The sequence below is a fragment of the Mauremys mutica genome, chromosome 2 (assembly GCF_020497125.1).
Source record: "Mauremys mutica isolate MM-2020 ecotype Southern chromosome 2, ASM2049712v1, whole genome shotgun sequence".
NCBI classification, from domain to species: Eukaryota; Metazoa; Chordata; order Testudines; family Geoemydidae; genus Mauremys; species Mauremys mutica.
Window position 1 is genome coordinate 6,683,009 of NC_059073.1, and position 22,954 is coordinate 6,705,962.

Here is a 22,954-nt window from a genome sequence, read left to right on the forward strand (position 1 = left end):
CATCTTTACTGACAAGAGGTTTGTCCCAATGGTGCTGAGGGAGCTGCAGTCTGTGCTGCCGGCTCAGCTAAACCCGGATGAGTGTCTCAAGGGCTGGCAGAGGTGGAGCAGGCCAGAAGAACCCAGCTGGAGCTGGGCAGCTGTGGCCACTAGAAAAGCCAGCTTGGACTTGTAAACAGAGTCCACTGGCTCCTGAGTCAGTGTGAACGTAGAAGTTCCTCATCTCCTGCAGTTTTCATGGGGTGAAGCATTTGAGACACGTTGGAACATTCACAGAGCAGGGTGGTCTATTTAAAATGGGGCTTTCCTCAAAGAAGCTCCATGAGACCCTAGAAAAGCTGCCAGACAGGGGCTGCCAGGCCCTCTGCAGACGTAGTCCCTCCATTCAGACGTACACATTAAAATCAAAGGCAGTGTTTAAAATAATGCCACAGAATGGCTGTTGCTGAGACGGGGGGGTGGTGCCCCAGCTGCACTCCAGGAGTCCACAGGTCCCTGGCCAACCACCCAAGGTCCAGACTAACCTAGCGGCTGCACAGGTTCGACGGAGAGCCCCAAGGCTCAGCTGGTGTAGGATACTTGTCCAGATACATGAACGTGGCAGAACTCCTGTCCGGGAACAGCCTTCTTCCTGCATGGCTGCCCGGCCTTGGTGATGCCCTGGCACAGGCGTCGCGGAGACATCGAAGAGGTGGACCTGGAAGAATGGTGAGACAGGCTGATTATACCTGCAGGTCTAGAGCCCTGTGGATCAAGTGTGGGGTCAGGTCAGCAACCACCAGGCTCTCACCAGCAGCAGGGGGTACCCCAGAGCTAAGGGGGGGGGTGTCTCTGGGCAGCAGGCCGGGTTTGTTGGTAGCTCCAATGGAGAGGAAGTTAAGCTGCCGAAACAGCCACCCTAGGCGAAGCCAGCTACCAGTAATCAATGCTTCCAGCCCCTCCCTGCATCCAACTCTCCCTCCACCTGGTCCTCATCTACCATCCCCCCAGCTCCTCCCCACCTGCCTTGCTCTTGGATTTCACCCCGTCTCTCTCTTCCTCCTCTCAGTCCCCCACACTCATCCTCTGGGCCGTCCGCTTGGGAGCGGACAACACCCCGCTTATGCACACTTCCTCGCCCTGATCTCGCCATTCCACCTGCAGCCCTGCCTCAGCTCTCCCACTCGCCCAAGGGCTGTTCATGTGCCATACTGGGGCAGACCAATGGTCCGTCTAAACCTGTATCCAGTCATCTGACTGGCCAATGCCAGGTGCCCCAGAGGGACTGAACAGAACTGGGCAATCGAGTGACCCATCCCCTGTTGTCCACTCCCAGCTTCTGGCAGTCAGAGGTTTAGGGACACCCAGAGCATGGGGTTGCATCCCTGGCCATCGTGGCTAATAGCCACTGAGGGACCTGTCCTCTATGAATATATCCAGTTCTTTTTTGGACCCTATTATAGTCTTGGCCTTCACAACATCCCCAGGCAGTGAGTTCCCCAGGCTGACTCTGCATTGTGTGAAGAAGTGCACTTCCTTTTGTTTGTTTTAAACCTGCCTATTCATTTCATTGGGAAGGGGCAATAACACAGTCACTTTCTCGAAATCAGTCATGATTTTATTAGTTGTCTCTTTTCCAAGCTGAAAAATCCCAGTCTAACTTCATCTAGTCTTTTTAATCTCTCTCACCAACCTGCTCTCCCTGCAGCTGAGTTCCTGCATCGCCGGGTCTCTTTCAGCACCATCCATCAGCCCCCTCCCTCACGTCCTGTCTCGTGGCCTTTCTGTGCCTTCCAGACCCGCAGTGTTGACGACGTCTCATCTGCTCTAAGCCCTCCCCTCCCTTTCTTACATTCATGCAGTAGCTGATTTCTGTCCACGAATCCACTCTCCTCCACCCATGACTCTCTTCCCTCCTCTCCCCAGGTCTGTCCCACCAACCCTCAGGCCTGGCTCACCCCCACTATCGACTGCAGAGCGTCTCTGACTGGTGGAAATCCCATGACTTCCTCCGCTGCGGATTCATTCTCTCCTCCTTCGGTTCTGCCATCTACGTAGACGGACGCCTCCACTTCTCTGACTACACTGAATCCCACGCCCACAGTGCCAGCTGCATTTCACCACCTTTGACTCAAACCTTCCCTCCCCGCCACTCCCACTGTTCTCCTCCTGCCCAGGATCACGCCAAATTCTTCCAAGAGAAAATTGACAAGTGGATGCAGCCTTCCCCTTCCCTCCTTCCCCATCAGACGCAGTGTCCCGCTCTCCTCCTCTAACCTCTCCACTCATCACCCCAGTTACCTCATCCCATCACCTGATCTCCCTCGTGCCCACTCTCCTCCGGCTCTTCCCCTCACAATACAAACATGCTCTAGCTTCTCCCATTAAAAAAAAATCCCATTTGCCTGTCCAGCTACAGCCCAATCTCCCTGTAGTTTCTAAGCTCATTGAATGCACTGTCTAGTATTGCTGTCTGGGATTCCTCTCTTCCAATTCCACCCTACACCCCCCCCTCCAATCCAGCTTCTGCCCCTTACACTCCACTGAAACTTCTCTTGCCAGAGTCTCTCAGAACCAGCACTCCATCCTCATCCTCCTTGACCCACCAGCCACCTTCGCCATGATCCTCTTGTTGAAATATTGTCCTTCCATGGACTGCCTACCTCTCAGTCGCTCCTTCCGTGTGTCTTTCAGAGAAATCCTGCTCTAACTTCGTGTGGGGTTCCACGGGGCTCTGTCCGTGGTCCACTTCCTCTTCTCCCTTTACACCCTATCAATGGCTAATCTCATCTGCAAACACAAATTCAACTACCATTCTTCTGCTAGTGACTCACAGATCTACCTCCACTCCAGACCTGGCCAGATTACAGTCTCCACCCGGCTCCGACATCTCCTCATGGATGGAATCATAGCACCATCGGTTTGGAAGGGCCCTCAAGTCCAGCTCCCTGCACTGAGACAGGACCAAGTAAACGGGGACCATCCCCGACAGGTATTTGTCCAACCTGGTCTTAAAAACCTCCAGTGATGGTGATTCCACAACCTCCCATGGAAGCCTATTCCAGCGCTAAACTCCCCTTATAGAGTTGGAAAGTTTTTCCCAATATCTAATCAGATAAATGTCTAGCCATCAACTCAGGTGCAATATTGCTAAACCAGAGCTCTTCGTCTACCCTCAGCCCCCATCCCAAGCCCTCCCCGATCACTGTGGACAATCCCACCATCCCGCCCATCACTCAAGCCCTCCCCGATCACTGTGGACAATCCCACCATCCTGCCCATCACTCAAGCCTGTAACCTGGGCAGCATCTTCAACTCAGACCTCTCTCTAAGTCCTCGCATCCAGGCGATCTCTAAATCTTGTCGATTATTTCTGCAAAACATCTCTAAGATCCAGCCTCTCTCATCCATCCACACAGCTAGAACTCTGGTCCAGGCTGTCATCTCAATTACTGCAGCATCCTTCTCTCCGGCCTTGACAAATGCAGTCTTGCCCTGCTCATACCCAGGCAGAATGCTTCTGTGAAGATTATTCTCCTAGGCTGTCACTTTGACCACGACACCTGTCTCTGTGGATCCCTCCACTAGCTGCCTCATCTCCACTGTATCAAACCTAAGCAGCTAGTCTTCACCTCCAGGGCCCATCACCACCGTATCATCTCATTCAGTATCAAAATGCCAACGTCAGCCTCCATCCCCCTCTTGCTAGATTTTCAAACCAATAACTTTGTGCTTTCTCCCGTGTTGCCCCTTGCTCTTGGGAGGAGCTTCCGCAAGCACCCAAAAAGCCACCTTGTTATCGTCTGTCAAAACTCTCCTTTGCAGCGAGGTCAGAAAACTTGAGAACGAGGCAGTTGGTGCGTAGAGATGACGGCCCATCACGCTGATCAGTGTTGTCTCACAGTGTCCTTGTACTTCCCCATTGGTCTGCCTCTAGCCACTAAAGCCAGGGACCACTTAGCAAAGTCAGGGCATCAGAAGCCAATGGCCTCGAGATTAGGAGAGAGAATGCAGCATTTAGTCCCTAGAGGGAGTGGCCCAGCTTGTTCCACTTGGAAAGCAAACCATACTCCTGGGGGAATTTGGCATCACTGCGCATGTGCAGAATTCACAGCCCCCGCAGATTTCTTTGCTTCCCCGCAGAAAAATGGCTTCTGACAGTGAACCAAAGGGAAGCTGCAAGAGCAGTCATGTGCCCCCTCCCCAGCAGTGCAGGCAGGTCGCTTTGGGCACCCAGAGCAGCTGGTAGGGATGTAAATCACCGCAGGGTGGGGGGATTGGACAGTCATGTGTGTGCATGCACACGAGAGAGAGACAGACACACACACTCTGTCCCTCTCGCTCACTATTAGAGCACACTCGGCGTGGAGGGGCAGGGCTTTGGGGCGTTTCTGAAGAGATAGAGCAGGCTCAGTTCCCTCAGGCAGAGCAGAATGTAGCAGCCTGCCTGCTTAGTGAATTGTTCCCGTTGCTCTTAGTGAGTTTCCCCAGGAGTATAAAAACAGGTATAAAAATTTTAAGGCTCCTTTGCATTACCAGAGTGGTGCAGAGGACAGTATGGCTTATGGAGCTTTAGTGATTAGAACTGGTCTAAATTCTTGGACTGAAAAAAAATTCCCATCAAAATGTGCTCCATGAACTCTCTGGAGATGGTCAGTAGCCAGTGTAAATTGGGAGTTTGAGTGCGCAGCCCTTGCTTGCTCTTCAGTTGCCTATGACGCAACTCTGAGCACATGGCTGCATATATTTGTTGACTAATAACTAGAAGTAAAGGGTCAACATTAGCTACGTTACTGTTAAACAGAGCGGGGTTGGTGATTTCCTCCAATGGTCTCCACTCCCACTCTCCATTGACTGTATTGTAGTTTAAATACAACTACCAAAATAATTGAAAGCAGCTTGATTATATTGTGTAATTGACAAAAAAATATGCAGAATTTTAAAATATCGTGTGCAGAATTTTTTCGGCACAGAATTCCCCCAGGAGTAAAACCAGCAGCCATGGGACAACTGTCGCCCAGAACGTGTCTGCAGCATTTCTCTCCTCTGCCCATCACGTAGGTCAGGCCACCCTCGCCTGGGGATGGCTTATTGCACCATCCGTCACCCCTTGTCTTAGAGGCAGGGCTGGTTACTAGCAGGAATAACCCAGCCCCAAAGCGTCCCTTGGGGATGCCAGCGCTGGCCAGCAGGGATCAGTGAAGCGTTGCGCAGAAGGAATCCGCCGCAGCCTGTTCAGAGAGGGGAGCAGCGCTCTCTACTCACATGTCGCTAGCCATGGACTGGTCCGGGCTATAGGACCTGAAGTCAGAGAAGGGCTCGAACGTGGGGTCCAGGTGGCGCCTCTCCAGTGTGGCCTGTTCGGGAAAGAGGGAGTCACGTGTGGCGCTGATGAGGAGGAAGACAAGCTCCCCGACAGCGAGAGAACCAGCATCACCTGCAGGCCCAGTGCCAGAGCCCCCCCGTTGCTACCGAGAATCTGGACCACCAGCTGTTGCTCTTGCTTCTAGAGCAGCGAATCCCCGCAGGGAAGCGTGCCCAGGAGCTGTGGCTCGGAATTAATGGCCCAGCAAGAGGCTGCAGCACCATGCAGGGTGGATCTGACGGTGCTTTGGCGGTAGTTGCCGGTCTGATCCATCGCAGCCCTCAAGGCCTGGCTGTTGAGGGCACTGATGGGATCCCCTGGAACCTCCCCCTTGATATCCCCAAGCGGAGGCAGGATTAGGACGTGCCAGGCCCTTGCCCCCTGCACGTCGATTGGTCACTTGGTGCAGAACCGGCTGCCAAGACAATCCCAGCATTCCCTCCCCATCCCATCATGTCAGCAGCTAGAGTCCCTGTCTCTGACCCTGCATGCTGGATCACCAACCCCGGCTTGAGCAGTGTCACACGCCCAGCCACCCCCACACCCTGCTACCACCCTACGAGCTCGGGAACCAGCCATGCACAGAAGCAAGTTGTGTTGGTAACACGGCCGGGGAAGGAGACTCTGGACAGGTTTCCACCCACGGCTAGGTCAGACTCCCCAGGCGCAAGTCCTGGCCTGCCCCAGCTCTTGGGTGCTGAAAACCCTCCCTCGTCCCCAGGCCAGCACCCCTTGCACCAGACCCACTCCCAAGCCCTTTTAACAACCAGTTTCTGTCCACCCACATCCATCCAAGAGCCACTCCGGATCTGAAGGGTGAACCAGTTACTGCAGGACCTCAGGGTCTGGGTGAGAGCTATGGAAATTCCCAGGTCAGTCACTGTCACGGGGACCAGGGTACGAGACAGCAGATCTTCTCTTCCCACCCAGTGACCCAGCTGGGGGAAGCCTGCAGGCCCTGCCTGCACTGGCCCCCTGGCCGGGCTCCCACGCCAGAGCCACATTTGCCCAGCTCGGCTGAAATCAGCGGCTTTGTTTCTGCCGGCGTGAGCTTGGCCCCAGCACCGGAATGTGCAGACCGGCCTTGGGGAAAATGGCGCCCTGGGCAAACTTGTATTTTCACGCGCCTGGCCCCCAAGTGGGCAGCCCCCCCCTTGCCCCTGGCCCCCATAGGCTTCCCAGGCTCCCCACCCTCCTGCACCCCTAGCCCCTGCACTGTGCCCCCTTGGCCCATGTGGGGAAAGTAACCTGGATGCACAGAGCCCTGACATTGCTCCTCACTCTCCCCTCCACAGCCCCCTGGGGGGCCCAGAGGAATGTTGGTGGGGGGGTGGGGGGGATCAGTATCTGTGCATCACTGCTCGGCCCCTCCCCCCATTCCTCCGCTGGGAGAAACCTGGATCCCCCCCCGCCACACGCACACGCAGCGCTCCCCTGCCCGCCAGGCGCAGTTTCTGACTCCGCACCAGCAGTGCTCCCCTCTGTGCTGCCGCACGGTGCCCCCATGACCATGGTGCCCCAGGCAACTGCCCAGGGCCCCCCCAAGGCCAGCCCTGAAGCTGTGCCTTTTAATGCTCTCTGCCCCCCATGCCTGCAACAGCCGGTGCCAAGCCGCCCAGGGCACTGGGGAGAGGGAGAGGGGGAGGGGCCCCTCACAGCACTGGTCAGTGATGCACAGCCAGCGTCCCCAACCCACGTTAACCAGAATGAATGGAGAGACCCTGGGGGCATCTCGGCCGACAGCACGGACAGTGGCTCCGATTACTGAAAGCCTGTTCTCCCCTGCCCGCCTCTCCCCGAGCCCCATGGCGGGCAGCGCCAGCCACACACACCCCTGCCCGCCTCTCCCCGAGCCCCAAGGCGGGCAGCACCAGCCACACACACCCCTGCCCGCCTCTCCCCGAGCCCCATGGCGGGCAGCGCCAGCCACACACACCCCTGCCCGCCTCTCCCCGAGCCCCAAGGCGGGCAGCGCCAGCCACACACACCCCTGCCCGCCTCTCCCCGAGCCCCATGGCGGGCAGCGCCAGCCACACACACCCCTGCCCGCCTCTCCCCGAGCCCCATGGCGGGCAGCGCCAGCCACACACACCTGCCCGCCTCTCCCCGAGCCCCATGGCGGGCAGCGCCAGCCCCACACCTCCCTGCCCGCCTCTCCCCGAGCCCCATGGCGGGCAGCGCCAGCCCCACACCTCCCTGCCTGCCTCTCCCCGAGCCCCATGGCGGGCAGCACCAGCCCCACGCCCCTGGCCGCCTCTCCCCGAGCCCCATGGCGGGCAGCGCCAGCCACACACCTCCCTGCCCGCCTCTCCCCGAGCCCCATGGCGGGCAGCGCCAGCCCCACACCTCCCTGCCCGCCTCTCCCCAAGCCCCATGGCGGGCAGCGCCAGCCCCACGCACCTGCCCGCCTCTCCCCGAGCCCCATGGCGGGCAGCGCCAGCCCCACACCTCCCTGCCTGCCTCTCCCCGAGCCCCATGGCGGGCAGCGCCAGCCCCACGCACCTGCCCGCCTCTCCCCGAGCCCCATGGCGGGCAGCGCCAGCCCCACACACCCCTGCCCGCCTCTCCCCGAGCCCCATGGCGGGCAGCGCCAGCCCCACGCACCTGCCCGCCTCTCCCCGAGCCCCATGGCTGGCAGCGCCAGCCCCACGCACCTGCCCGCCTCTCCCCGAGCCCCATGGCGGGCAGCGCCAGCCACACACACCCCTGCCCGCCTCTCCCCGAGCCCCATGGCGGGCAGCGCCAGCCCCACGCACCGGCCCGCCTCTCCCCGAGCCCCATGGCGGGCAGCGCCAGCCACACACCCCTGCCCGCCTCTCCCCGAGCCCCATGGCGGGCAGCGCCAGCCCCACGCACCTGGCCGCCTCTCCCCGAGCCCCATGGCGGGCAGCGCCAGCCCCACACACCCCTGCCCGCCTCTCCCCGAGCCCCATGGCGGGCAGCGCCAGCCACACACACCCCTGCCCGCCTCTCCCCGAGCCCCTAGGCGGGCAGCACCAGCCACACACACCCCTGCCCGCCTCTCCCCGAGCCCCATGGCGGGCAGCGCCAGCCACACACACCCCTGCCCGCCTCTCCCCGAGCCCCAAGGCGGGCAGCGCCAGCCACACACACCCCTGCCCGCCTCTCCCCGACCCCCAGGGCGGGCAGCGCCAGCCACACACACCGCGGCCCGCCTCTCCCCGAGCCCCCTGGCGGGCAGCGCCAGCCCCACCCACCTGCCCGCCTCTCCCCGAGCCCCATGGCGGGCAGCGCCAGCCACACACCCCTGCCCGCCTCTCTCTGCCCCCACTTTCCTGCCCGCCTCTCCCTGTGCCCCACAGCGAGCAGCGCCAGCCCTGTCCCCACACTCCTACCCACCTCTCCCTGTGCCCCACAGCAGGCAGCGCCGGCCACACACACCTGCCCACCTCTCCCCAAGCCCCACACTCCTACCCACCTCTCCCTGTGCCCCACAGTGGGCAGCGCCAGCCACACACATCTGCCCGCTTCTCCCTGAGCCCCCCAGCAGGTAGAGTCAGCCCTGCCCCCACTCTCCTTCCCGCCTCTCCCCAAGCCCCACGTCGGGCAGCCTCGTTTCCCTCCCCCCCATACTCCTGCCTGCCTCTCCCGGTGCCCCACCATAGGCAGTGCCAGCCCTGCCCCTGCACGCGGCGCCAGCTTCCCACCACTTACCCGCCTCTCCATCACCTCCTGCCTGCTGGTGCGGCTGAGACTGATGCGGCGCAAGTTCCCGATGGGGACGCAGGGAGCTGGCGGAGCAGCGGCTCTCGGCTGTGCCTTCCAGCCTGTAGGGGGCAGCGGCACGCCCCCATCCCGAAAGGGGTTTCCCGTCAGCGGGGACACCCTCCCCAGGCAGGAGTCGTCTGCAACACATTAATGGCTAGCACAGCGGGTACACTGGTCAGTCCCCTCCAGTACCCGGCTCCTGCGCCCACAGACAGGCTGAGCCATTCAACGCTGGAGCCCCAGGAGCGCGCCTATGGCTCTCAGCCTCCCTACCCCAGCCCACCCGCTACGGCACAGCCCCTGTGCGTGCAGCTCTCCAGCCACATGGGCCTGGCACACACCCCAGCCCTAGAGGCTCTGCCGCCTAACGCACGGGGCTCTGGAGCGGTTCCTGCCACATCCCCACCGCGGCTCAGCTGGAGAGGCTGTGGCCTCTGGATACTGCAGAGCCGACGGGCTTTGATGAGCAGCAGAGAGAAGTCTCACTAAGGGAGCTTTAAGCAGCCCAGCTGCCTAAGCCAAGGAGGGGGAAGGAAGGTCCAGTGGTTAGGGCTCCGGCTTAGGACATGGGAGACCGGCATTCAGGCCCCAGCTCTGCTGTGAGCTTCCTTCAGCAAGTCACCTAAGCCTCCTCCGTGCCTCAGTTTCCCATCTGTACAATGGGGATAACAATGCTTCCCTGCCACACAGGCGTGACGATAGATACGTTTAGAGTTTGTGAAGCGCTTTGAGATCTACGGAGGAAATGCGCTAGGTAAGAAACAGGCATTCACTGTTACTGTTATTTAAGGTATTCAGGCCGAGTGCAGGTCCCTCTACAGACTGGGTGTCCAAGCTCTCTGGGGAGGTGGGGGTGATTGTCCCATAGAGGATCAGGTCTTGCATCGACAGGGTGGGTAGATACTAGTGCTCTGATACACCCCAGCTCCCAGCCAGCCAGGGACAGGGATCTGCTCTCTTCAGACGCAGCATGGCGGAGCGGGGTTTGCTGCAGCGCTCTGGCACGCAGCAACGTGTTCCCCAGGCACCCTCCGTACTGAACTCATCTCACTTACCCTGCAGGTAGCCCATCTCCTCCAGCTTGTTCAGCTCTTCCCGCAAGAGGCCGATTTCACACTCCCTGCCAGGGGAAGGATGAAAGGTTACAAGACTCCATCACCAATGACATTTCACCCCAAGTCCTGCCCAGCTAAGCCCCTGCCCCATTCCCACCCTTCAGAGCATGAAGCTGCAGGGTGTCCTAGCCGGGGGCGCATGTGTCCCCTACAGACCAGATGGGGAGAGCCCTCTCTGCACCAAGCATCTGATTTAGTTGGGGATTGGTCCTGCTTTGAGCAGGGGGTGGGACTAGATACCTCCTGAGGTCCCTTCCAGCCCTGATATTCTATGATTCTACGATCTCTCTCTCATCATCCTTTTCTTCTATGTGCATCAATTTGTAAGTTTCAGAAGAGGTGTCCCTGGGTGCATGTGCATTAGGCGACAGAACAACGAAGAGCAGACGTGCCGCAGACACGTGCCCAATCCTCAGCCCCTTCAGGCCACAGCTGGAAGAGCAGAGGGGCCTCCCGCCTCCGTGGCAGATTGATCCTGCCAGACAAGTGGGTGTAGAATGGGGGAGTGAGATCCAGAGCCGGGGCGCCCCGCCCCGAGGAGAGGACACACTAGACCTAGATGTGCACAAACATCCCAGCTGACGTCCACTGGCCTGGCCACACATGGGAAGATTTGGTCCTCAATACCTGTGGGGGCATCCAAACCATACCAGGCTTCCGACACCAGCACCCGCACCCGGAGCCGCACGCAGAAGCGGGACCCAAGGCACTGGACAGCTGGTGTAACACGCCACTAACACAGCCAAGCATGGGGTCACCCTAGGACCCAACTGGGAACCCCCCTGCACAAGGGCTATTGCAGGGTGAGCTCTCTGCTGCCACCCAGAGGCTATTCGGCACCAGCGCACCCCTTCTGCAGCCACTGGTGACAGGTGTTCACTCCTTCCTGCTGACATGATGCTGCGGCTGGGGCTGGGGATCGTGCTGCCGGCTACTACGGCAGCACATGTGCTCCCCAGAGGCTGGACAGCAGCATGGCGGCAAGCAAACCAGCATGGCTGCAGCCAGCCTCTGTGCACCATGTTAGCCCCCAGGGCTGGAGGCTCTGGGGCGCTGCTGCTCAGTTTCCCAGTCTAACACAGAAGGACCTGGGCAAGCAGCAGTCCACGTGAGGCTGCTTGTTGCTCTGCACCTTACAGGCCTGGGTGCTCCTGCTGCAAAGAACTCCTGGGTTCCATTCTCGGCTCTGCCACTGAGTCATTGCATGACCTGTGCCTCAGTTTCCCCCATCTGAACAGCCAGAGGATGTGGTGTAAATCCCGACCCAGAACACACCGACCCACATCAAGCCTGGTATGGTTTGGATGCCCCCACCCCACTGCACACAGACCCCCATGGCGGGCAGGGAGTGTGGAGGGTGAGATGCTATATAAATACCAGGCATTCTCATTACCAGCCTCTTCCCCTGGGATTAGCTGTAACCCGAGTCAACGGACAATCCCGGGCCTCATGTGAGAACAGGGCCACAAACCCTTCCTGGCACCCGACACCGGCCTTGAAAGAAGGCGGCTTTCGAGAGCACATCACTAACTCACTCGACTGGACATGCTAATCCGGACACTCACTAATGTGCGATCAGAGGCCATTTGAAGCGACCTTAGCAGAGAACCGAGGAGGGAAGCTGTTAAATGGGCACATCTGGCCATGCACCTGTTGTCCCCTGCAGTATCCCATACAGGGCTCCAGATTTACCTTGGTTAGCCACGTGCTGGTCCCACCTCCCCCCTCCTACCTGTCAGGGGTGGAGGTGATATGACAGCGGGGACCATCCTTGAGCTCTGCTTCGGGGGTGCTGGCCCCCACTGCCCTCTGGGGAGTCGGCGAGAGCGCCAGAGGCAGCTTCCGGCCCCTCGCGCTCCGGGCGCAGCAGCACACGCTCGCCAGCAGCCAGTTACCTACAAAAACGTGAGCAAAGCCGGAGCTGGGGTCAAGTTCAGAGCAGCGTCCGGCTAGCACAGAAGGGGAGCTGGGGGGTGGGCTGATGGACCTGTGGATTCAATATTTTGTTGGAGGAAAACTTACCTGCTTAGAGCCGGGGGTCAGGGTGCCGGGGGCTAATTCTGGCACTACCACTGACGCCTCGGGGTCTGCGTCCCTGCAACACGGGGGGTTCTGACCCACCCCGCAGGGGGCTGTGGGAGTTAGCACAGGCTGGCGGGAGGAGGAGATTAGCTGGCAAGTGTAACCCAAGCTGACAGGGCGGCTTTGTCCCGCTCTGGTGGCTGGACAACCTGAGCTTTCCAGGTCAGTGGGTGGTGGAAACTGACTGCACCAGCAGCCACAGGAGCGGTCAATGGTCTAGCTCAGGCCTGTTTACCCAAGCGTGGCCAATGGCAGGGCAAACTCTCCCTACGCTCTGCGCCGGCGTGTCCCCAGCTCGCGAGCCCACTCCAGAGTGGGGCTCTGTCTCCGTGGCCCATTCAGCCCTTGGCCTCCCTGCTGAGGCTGCCCAGGGCTGGGCCACCGGTGCCAGGTTGGGTCCTGGTTCCAGCGATACAGGAGAGGGGGGGAGCCGGCTGCGCTCACCGGCGACAACGAGCACCAGGAAGAGCGTGAGGGACGCGAAGCCCAGGGAGACGGCGTGGTTGAGCTCGGAGAGCGCGTTGGCGATGACCAGGACCAGGAGCACGGCGCGGGGCAGGCCTGGGGTCTGCAGGAAGGTCATGAGCAGAGCCGAGAGCAGGAAGTAGGCAGTGTGCAGGACGCAGGTGCAGGCGGCACCGAGGCTGACTCCTGCGAGACAGAGAGGGATGGGGAGACGGGCGAGCAGGCGCTTCGCCCCCTGACAGATCCATGCTCGACCAGCGCCATCTCCCGGCTGGTTCCTGCCAGCGGAGTGGCCTGGGGAGAGACGTCTCCTCCTTGCAACGTTCCCCCAAGTCCGGGGGCAGGGACACTACACTGCCCAGCTTCACCCAGGGTTTGGGGGGCTGCGGGAGGGGAGGTCACCACTACGATAATTAACGAGGGGTAGGCGGCATCTCTGCTGCAGGACCTGCCCATGCGGCAGCTTGCTCAATCCATTGCTACTCCCGCCAGCCTCTGACACCCATTCCCGTCGTACCCTCTCCGGGCTGGGACCCTCCCACACCAGGGGGCCAGCGGCTCAGGCCCTGCGATCGGACAGAGGGGCGTCTCCTCCTTTGCAAGTGCCTCTCCCACCCTTCCCCATGACACCTCTGAAACTCCCTCGCCCAAGGCCCATGCTCCCTGCACAGCAGACAAGGGCCTGGAGGCTCTGTGCAGCCCCAGCTGGGGAGGAGAGCGGGAGACCAAGCCCAGGGCTCCAATCCAGGTCTCTGAGCACAGGGAGGAGAAAGGCCGTATGCTGCCTTATTCACTGGCCACATCCACCCCGCTGAGCAGTGGGCGGTCAGACCCCCTTCGAAGCCCGGAGTCGCTGTTCGGTGCCACAAGTCCCCTCCGGCCTAGGCTGGGCTGCGGAGCCCACCCTGGCGGTGCTGCAAGCAGAGAACCAATCCCTTGGCTGGCCAGTTCCCAGCCCACAGCCACCGAGCAGCGTGTGGCCCAGCGAACTCGGGTGGGAGGAGGCTGCTCAGCTCCTTGCTGCCCTGCGATGCATGTTGCCCCCACCCCCAAGTCACCTGCCCAGCCAATGAATCTCTGGATGTGCAGCAGCCGGCCCTCCACGCTGCTCTGCATGTGACCCACGGCATAGAGCACCAGGCCCAGGCTCTGGTTCATCCTGTGCAGCTTCCCCATCAGCTCGTCGTAGTACAGGGCTGTCTGGTTCTGATAGGCCAGGAACAGCGCCAGGTCGGCCTCTGGGCAGAGAGGGGCAGAGGATTCAGCGCCAGCGTAGGAACCCAGCTTAGAATGGTGGGGAACTGTCCATCACGGGCAGGCCTGCTGGAGCATCGCAAGCCAGAGGGAGGCCCAGGTGGGATGGCTGGGGTGGAACTGGGCTTTGATTCCCTCTAGGGGTGACACAGCCTGGCATTTGTATTAGGATAGTAATTTAGTTTAATATTTTGCTGAGTGAGTCTATGATGTTACTTTATAGTCTATTATCTCTAGTCTATTCCTGTTCCTGCCAAATGTCTGGGGATTTCCTTTATCAAGTTTAAAATGTACAGTTATCGCCACTGTATGGTTCGCTTCTGCCTCTCCTCACAGTAGGCACAGCCTAGCTGAGGCTGGGACACTGCAATTACAGGGTAGATCCCACATTGAGACAGTTTCTGTCGGATCTGCCAGCACCTCCAGGAAACTGGGAGGGTAGAAGTGAGAATACAGGGTGGGTTCCGGAGAGACACAAGGGAACACAGTTCACCAGTGGTTCCAGCCTCCTCCCGAGTAGCTAGGTCAGCTGTGGAGGTGTTGGTCTCAAGCTGGATCAGGGCGAATTTGCAGGGACCAGACCGTCAAACACATGACAGCTGTTAGTCAGGTTGCTTAATGCGCTACCGGTAACACTCTGCTATGACAGCAATAAGTGTGGTATAGGAACAGTATCGAGGGGCACAGTGTAGTGTATGAGGAATTTGGGAAAGGGTTAATGAACTGGAAATATATGGTTTTTAAATGAAGATCCAGGAGGCAGGTCCCTCTGCCCTTGATGCAGGAGAATGTCACCCTCACAGCCCAGTTACCAGCTGCCAGGCCCTCTCCACTCCTCAGCCTGTGCCCGGTTGTGATAACGGGGCCTACGGCTGAGAGTGAAGGTGCATGCACCTAGAACACCGCACGTGCACGGGGCAAAAGGGACAGGGTGAGTTGTCCCAACAAAGAGGCCGACTGATCTAACTCGAGGCCTGTGGTAAGCTCATGCCCGGTCAACGAGAAAAGTGCAAGTCCTGACCAAAACTGGTGTGTTGGAAATTAAGCCTGGATGGGGGCTGGGGGACAGGGGGGAAACCGCCCCCTGGCCTCTGCCTGCTCTGCTCCCCTGGGAGCCGGGGAGCAGAGCAGGCTGGGGCCGAGTTGCTCAACTTACCACACGGTGAGTGCAGGCCTGACCCCTGCAGCAGTTCTCCGGGGAGTGGGGGCTGGGCTGGGGGGGGGTGGGGGCTTCGGAATGGGGTGGAGTGGGGACAGGCCAGGGGCAGGGGCTGGAGCAACACGCAGCTGCGCAGGGCACCAGGAAATGTGGTTCCCCAAATTTCCTGGTGCCCTACACAGCTGTGTACTTTGCGTATGGGTAGGGACGGCCCTGGCTACGTGCCATTGTGGGCAGTCCCATCATCCCCTCCCCTCCATACACTTATCAAGCTCAGCCTTGAAGCCAGTTCGGTTTTTTGCCTTGTGTCTAATAAGAGTCTGGCTTAGATGTCAAGTATCAGAGGGGTAGCCGTGTTAGTCTGGTTCTGTAGAAGCAGCAAAGAATCCTGTGGCACCTTATAGACTAACAGACGTTTTGCAGCATGAGCTTTCGTGGGTGAATACCCACTTCTTCAGATGCAAGACAAGGCTTAGATGGACAAGGCTGGATATTCTGCAACACGCTGTAAGACTGACCAGGAGGAGGCAGCTAAAAGCCGTGCCCCGAAGAGCTCGACGCGGGTACAACCTTGTCGGGCCTCCGAGTGGCTGATCAGACTGTGCTGGGCCTGTACTTCTCCAGCAGTGAGACTGCAAGTGAGCGTTAACCCCAGAGACAGAAGCTGCATTTTCTATCTCTGCTGTTCTTTTCTCTCACCCTTGTGTGTGCTGCTCTTGGCTTTTAGGAAATGGGATCAGACTTTAACAGCAGCTATAATGCCACCTCCAGCCCAGCTAACAGCTCTTCTCCCCAGAAAGGACGGTCGGTTATCTACGAGACTGTCCAACAGGGAGGGGATTTCCTTCTAAAAAGCTCTCTCCAGACAAAGGGAAAGGGATATTACAATGAAAAGCTGACTTAGTAACTTACATTGTTTTCCCTTCTTTTTTTGAATCTTGATTAAGAGGATGCCTAAGGGTGGGTTTGCCCTGGGACCAAGCAGGCTGAGGTCTGTGTGTACCAAACCCCGAACCTTGTTTAACCCTGGGTCATGTTAACACCTTTGGCCCTGAGCCCCATATATTCCAGCTCAACAATACACCAGCCCCACCCACGCTGGCCAGCTGGGAGCAGCCTGCCCTGCCAGCAGCAGTCACGGTACCTATTTTGGAGTAGACCTCCTGGGCTCGCCTTTGCATCTGGGTGAGGTCGGTGAGGATGGCTCTGTGTCCTTGCTGCAGCTCCAAGTCCTGGTCATCTAGGTGGGTGCTCACGTTCTCTGCGGGGGAGACGGGGCAGAGCTCAGGACCTGGCAGAAGCTCCCGTGAAGCCACTCCCCATGTTAAGTGTCATGCACGCCTGTGATCTAGTCACCCACCAATGGTAAAAGCCTCTTAGCCTAGGTGAGCAAAGATGCTGCAGAGGAGGTCACACTGTGCCTCCCTCTTCTAGTCAAACCTAAGTGCCTCCTTCCAAACCTAATGCCCACATATGACCTCTACATGCGCCAAGAGAAGGGGAGGGCAGCAGGGAGAGGCGGGAGCCACACGGAGACTGCCGGAGGGTCAGGCTGCCAGACAGCATCATGCTCTCCCGCAGGGGAGCTGGGCTCATTGGAGCAACCAGGACTTGTGGAGGTTCTTGCTCATCCCCATTTTACAGCCAGGCTGACTGAGCCATCACACGATCCAGCCACTGGACTCGCCCAGAGGTCCATGGCTCAGGTGGGAATCAGATGTTGGGTCTGTTCCTGGCTCCTGGTCCTTTGCTGTAGCTTCCTGGCTAGCTCAGGGAAGGGGAGGAGTAATGATAGAGGGGGTGGATCCCCTCAGCTGGGAACAAGGGTGGAAATTTCTTCTCTGGGACTCACGAGTCAGGTTTAGCCGCAGCTGGCTCAGTGGGGCCCGGCCTGGGTCCCTGAAACTAACGGGCACCAGCATTGCTGCAGGAGCATTAGACACTCTAAGTCAACGGCTCCTGAATTTGTCCATCCCTTTCCCTAGCATGTCCTTCCACAACCATACTCCTGTGACTCCCCTTTTCTATCCCAGGTCCCCATCCCCTAGAATCACCCTCTTAACATAAGAACGACCGTACCGGGTCAGACCAAAGGTCCATCCAGCCCAGTATCTGTCTACCGACAGTGGCCAATGCCAGGTGCCCCAGAGGGAGTGAACCTAACAGGCAATGATCAAGTGATCTCTCTCCTGCCATCCATTTCCACCCTCTGACAAACAGAGGCTATGGACACCATTCCTTACCCAGCCTGGCTAATAGCTATTAATGGACTAAACCTCCATGAATTTATCTAGTTCTCTTTTAAACCCTGTTATAGTCCTAGCCTTCACAACCTCCTCAGGCAAGGAGTTCCACAGGTTGACTGTGCGCTGTGTGAAGAAGAACTTCCTTTTATTTGTTTTAAACCTGCTGCCCATTAATTTCATTTGGTGACCCCTAGTTCTTGTATTATGGGAATAAGTAAATAACTTTTCCTTGTCCACTTTCTCCACATCACTCATGATTTTATATACCTCTATCATATCCCACCTTAGTCTCCTCTTTTCCAAACTGAAAAGTCCTAACCTCTTTAATCTCTCCTCATATGGGACCCATTCCAAACCCCTAATCATTTTAGTTGCCCTTCTCTGAACCTTTTCTAATGCCAGTATATCTTTTTTGAGATGAGGAGACCACATCTCTACACAGTATTCAAGATGTGCGCGTACCATGGATTTATATAAGGGCAATAAGATATTCTCCATCTTATTCTCTATCCCTTTTTAATGATTCCTAACATCCTGTTTGCTTTGACTGCCTCTGCACACTGTGTGGACGTCTTCAGAGAACTATCCACGATGACTCCAAGATCTTTTTCCTGATTAGTTGTAACTAAATTAGCCCCCATCATATTGTATGTGTAGTTGGGGTTATTTTTCCCAATGTGCATTACTTTACATTTACCCACATTACATTTCATTTGCCATTTTGTGACCCTTCCCCACACCAGAATCTCCCTTGACCCTCTTTCTCACACCCTTTCCCCCCAAAACCACACTCTTAACCCGCTTTTTCCAGTCTCATGACCCTCCTCCCCATCAGAACCACCCTCTTGTGTAGCTGGGAACCCCCCACACCACCACCTCATTTAGCAAGATGGGAAGTCAAGCCCCTCCTCCCCCCGACAGCTGTTTGCAACCTCCGGAGAACCCCTGCTCTAGGGAGACGGGAGACGCTCCATGCCCTTGTCTCCCTGTTCTCACCCATCCTCTTGGTGATGCCCTCAATGAGCTGAGCCACCTGCTGCTGCCCGCTGGCAATCAAGGCCTTCTCCTGAGTCAGCTGCTCCAGGTTGCTGTGGATGGAGGACTCCATCTCCTCCTGGCCGCCCTGCAGCTTTTCCTGCTGGAGCAGCAGCTCATGCTGGCTGCTCACCACCTTGTGCAGGGACTCTGCTGTCAGCTCTTTCAGTTCCTCCTGGCCGTCCTGTTAGCGAGACACTGACTCAATCAGCAAGGTGTCAGTAGCGGTGCAGAGACTGCAGTGGTGCATGCTGAGGACTAAGAGATTACAAGTCCCAGCATGCCATGCTTAACAGTGGAGCATTGCACGCTGGGATCGGTCATCTCCCTCTCTGCATCAAAGACCACGGTGGCTGTGCCCTACTGTTCACTCCGCCCTTTGTTCATTGGCTCAGACCTCTTTGGAGCCACCCACCCGCCACGACCCACCTTCAGAAGCCTCATGGCCTCCAGCTGACTCATGGCGGCGGAGACCAGGGTGTTGACCGTGTGCTCCGTCCGGCGCTTGAACTGCATCTGGCGGGTGGAGTAGCAGACGGCGCGGGCCCGGTTGCTGACGATGTGGTAGGCGTTCCAGGTGTCAGGGTCCATGTCAGCAGTGCATTCTGCGAGGGGCTGGTTAGAAAGACAGCCAAGCAGGACTAGGTTCAATAAGGCCACAGGAGAGGGCCCTTCCCAATGCCCCTCATCCCTCCTAGCCCAGGAACTGCATGGCAGTACTCCAGAGAAAGCAAGAGGGGACCTGATCATGGCGTATCAGTAACTTCTCAGGGTTTTATAATCCAGCAGAGAAAGGCAGAACAAGAACTGAAGGCTAGGAGCTGAAGCCAGACCAAATCCAGCTGGAAAGAAGACCCATTTTTAACGGTGAGGGTGATTAGCCATCGGGACCAAGCTCCCCAGGGATGTGGCGGATCCTCCATCTCTCGGTGTCTTCGGATCCTGACCAGCCTTTGTGGAAGAGATGCTTTAGCCACACCCATGCTGCTGGCCTCGATACACGTGTAAGTGGGTGTACTTCGACGTGCTGTGACATGCAGAAAGTCAGGCTGGATGAGCAAATGGTCCCTTTTGGCTTTAATCTAGGAAACTATGAGAAGCAGGTCGTGAAACGGCAAAGCTGTCCTGGGTCCCCACAAGATAATAGCTTCTACAGCTATGGACAGTTTAGGACTCAAATAATAGGACCAACCTGGGTGAATTATCCTCACAAGCAAGACCGACCTAGTCTCACACAGCTGAAGCACTATTGTGTGAGACCAAAGTACCCTACCATGGGCAGATCTCAAGGGCAGATAGATGCCTTGCATAGTGGGCCTTGCTGCCTAAGATCTAGCATCGGACTGGGAATCAGGAGACCCGAGGTCTATTCTTGGCTCCACCACTGACTCAGCATGTGACTGTACACAAGTCACATCCCTGTGTGCCTCAGTTTCCCCTCTTTAAAATAGAGCGAGTCGCACTGACTCACCTTTGCAGAACATTTAGAACCCTAAAGCTGAAAAGTGCTATGCAGGAGCTATTCATCACAAATGGATTGACACAGCCCTGGTGTGGGCGCACCTGGGATTTTGTGCTCAGTCCTGGACACCATGGGACTGAGAGAGACTGTGACACTGGAGGGAGTTGGGGAAAAAAAGCAACAGACGTGATCAAGGGCTGGAGGATAAGAGTATGCAGGGCTACGTGGCTAACTGATAGCGAGCTAGGCAGACGATATGCCTCACATTTGAAAGAGGAGCACCACAGAGGGAGAGGAATTACACAGGGCAATACCCACGTGTGAGACGGGATGAGATAAGGAGCGGGGATACTGCGTAGCGAACTCGCCGGGGCTGTGGAACCCAAGACAATTGGCAGGAGACCCATTTTGGGATAGTGAAGAGGCTGACGGCACAAAACGCTCCAAGATCCATCGTAGGAACCAGTCCTGCACTGGGTGCAAGATGGACCAGTCACAGTCAGCCTAACGGGTCTTCACCTCTCACACCCAAGAGGTTCCATCATTGAAGCTACGCAAAATGCTCTTGGCCTCGCTGTCCCGATATCCCAGCGATGCGCAACGAGCCAGTCGGGAACATGAACCAAACTAGCTGTGCAGCCATCCCGGGGGATCAGCACCCCCAGCCCATCACAGCCCATTTCAATAGCTCCATCTGTGCAGGGGGAGAAGATGTTTGTGGGGGGCAGGGGGAAGGGAAGATGGGTGGGGGAGAAGGGTGGCTGCGGGGCGAAAGACGTCAGCAATAGAATATGGAGACCTCTCCTTTCACCCCCTCGGAAACTTGGCTAAGGTCAGGGATGGCTGAAGGTCGTTCCCACCACGCAATGTCTGTTTGCAGGCCTAGGGGGATGTGAGTCTCATTCCTGGCGGGGCCACTCTGGTGCGAGACGGTCGCCTTGCCCAGGAGTCCCTGCTCCATGGCTTCCTTCGCTCCCCAGGCCTGTGAGAGGAGAATCTCAGGGTGCCTGCACCGGCGGCAGCCCTCTCCCCAGCCAGCGTGGGAGGGCGTGAATTCAGAGCCGCCCCTCGCCATCTTACCATGTCGGCAGTGCAGGGATAGGTCCTGCGCCCCTCCACGCTCGCTTGGCAGTTGAACAGGGACACCCCCAGCTTGGCCAGTTCCTCTTCCGTCAGGTCCGTACAGGAGGAGTGGATCTGGGCAATAACCTGCCGGCAGCAACGCAGAGGGGAAGGAGCGCGTTAGGGCTTGTGGTTTCAGCAAGCTGGTGCCTCCCACACCCCCAACCTCTCCCAGGTGCAAGAGAAGGTAACGCCTCATCTGCAGGCCACACGTGGCCTCTGCCCCTAGACTTGCATTTTAAATCCTCACTTGCTGCCCCACGATAGGAGAATCATTAATGCTGGGCAGTGACTCAATGAGGAGAGCTCAGTTCCTGGGGTTCGCCCTCCCGCCCCGCTGCTATCCTCCATGCCCCTCCTCACACGGCCCCTCTAGGCACCCCAATAACACAAGGGGAGCCCCTCCTCACACGGCCCCTCCCTGTGAAAGCGCAGTCAAGCCAGCTGGTGCCCTTCTGCCTCTGCTCCCCTGGAGATGTTACCCCAATGCCTCTTCCCTGCTCAGTCCCCTCCTCCTCCCCACCCCCAGTGGGCAGCTCCTCTCCCACTATCTGAGAGCAGCTGTTTCCCCTCCCGCCAGGCCAGCTCCCCTCCCCTCCCCACTTCTAGCTGCTCTGCAAATGCAGAAGGGCCTAAAAGCCTTCAGAGAAGCAGACTGACCAAGGAGCCCGCACCATGTGCCCCACTGGCACCCCCAGGCCATCAGCAAGGGCTCTGCCCGGGAACAGCTGCACAGCAGGGGGAGGAAGACGGCATCGTCTTAATACACTTGACAAATAAATGCGGCTTGTTTCCCTCAGGCCTCCTGGGGGGAGGAGGGATGTGAGCATGCAGGGGCTGCGTGGACCCGCTCCAGGGTTGGGGAGCGTTCCGGGGGTAGCAGGTGGCCTGGAAGAACATCTGGAGAGGTTGGGGGACAAAGCGGACAAACAGGGTGACCTGCTTCACCTTCGAGGGCCCCCCACAAGACCCCCTTTACAGGAAACGAGCCAGCTAACGAGGGGCCAGGCAGCTGAGGAGAGCTCCTACGGACACCAGTGCAATTGGTGGCCACATGGAACAGTGGCACCATCAGCCTGAGCACCGTTGTCGTCTCCCTCCCCAACTCCCTTTCACAGCTGCTCTGTTTAGGGCCTGATCATGCAAACATGAAACAGCTACGCACAGGGAGCAATCCCACTGAGTGCAATGCACGGCTCCTGCTCACAGGGAAGCACACGCAGAAGTGCTTGCGGGAGCTGGACCTTGGATGGCAAGTACTTTGGGGCACGGACCATTCCCTCCTCCCAGCCCATTTAGTGACCTCCTGCAACAAAGAGATAAGGGACACCTTGTGGTGACAAGAGTCCAGTGGAGACAGATCCAGGTGCCTGGCCTCAGCCAGGAATCGCTCATCTCCCGTCGTCATCTCAAAGGGAGCATTAGGGAGACTCCTTGAGTCCGGCGCTGGTGTCGGGGGGATGGGGTCTCTTTCTGGAGCTGCTCCCTGCCTCAGCCAGCCAAAAAATCCAGAAGAGGGAGCGAAAAGGAGGGAGAGGAGGGTAGGAAGGAAGAGAGCCCGGCGGTCCAGGCGCAGCATCTTGCGGCATGGAAGGTGATCCTGCAGGGAGAGAACAGAGAGAGTTTGAACTGAGAGGAGTCTGGGGAGCCCCAGCCGTTGAGCAGCAGCTCCACATCCCAGCCCCCTACATCCCTCACGACTCCCTGATCTCAGAAAGCTCAGCCTGACTCGGTTAGCAGGCTCAGGACAGAGCAATGGTAAATGGCACGGTAGCGAGCTGCAGAGTGGGGCCCATCCAGGAGCCGGCGTGGGACTGGCCCAAACACCTTCCACAAGCTCCAGAAGAGGGGAGCGAATGGCACAGGCCTGATGTTACGTGGACAACCGCTATGCCACTGGTGTGCCGAGGCCATGGCCTGCCACGCCAACCGCACTGTCTC

At 58.2% G+C, this 22,954-nt stretch overlaps 1 protein-coding gene across 3 annotated transcripts in view; it reads right to left on the reverse strand.

The window, feature by feature from the left end:
- The window catches only part of LOC123364927 (protein brambleberry-like), a 25,901-nt gene continuing 2,947 nt past the window's right edge, over positions 1-22,954 (reverse strand). For all 3 annotated transcript variants that reach the window (XM_045007441.1, XM_045007442.1, XM_045007443.1), the window contains exons 2-13: positions 22,344-22,613; positions 20,972-21,100; positions 18,859-19,044; positions 18,391-18,613; positions 16,293-16,409; positions 13,794-13,973; positions 12,715-12,921; positions 11,921-12,083; positions 10,129-10,193; positions 9,020-9,210; positions 5,245-5,336; positions 1-697 (exon numbers count right to left, since the gene is read on the reverse strand). In XM_045007441.1, the coding sequence (XP_044863376.1) occupies positions 562-697; positions 5,245-5,336; positions 9,020-9,210; positions 10,129-10,193; positions 11,921-12,083; positions 12,715-12,921; positions 13,794-13,973; positions 16,293-16,409; positions 18,391-18,613; positions 18,859-19,044; positions 20,972-21,100; positions 22,344-22,613 (1,959 nt within the window). In that variant the 3' untranslated portion in view covers positions 1-561. The remainder of the gene's footprint in view (positions 698-5,244; positions 5,337-9,019; positions 9,211-10,128; positions 10,194-11,920; positions 12,084-12,714; positions 12,922-13,793; positions 13,974-16,292; positions 16,410-18,390; positions 18,614-18,858; positions 19,045-20,971; positions 21,101-22,343; positions 22,614-22,954) is intronic.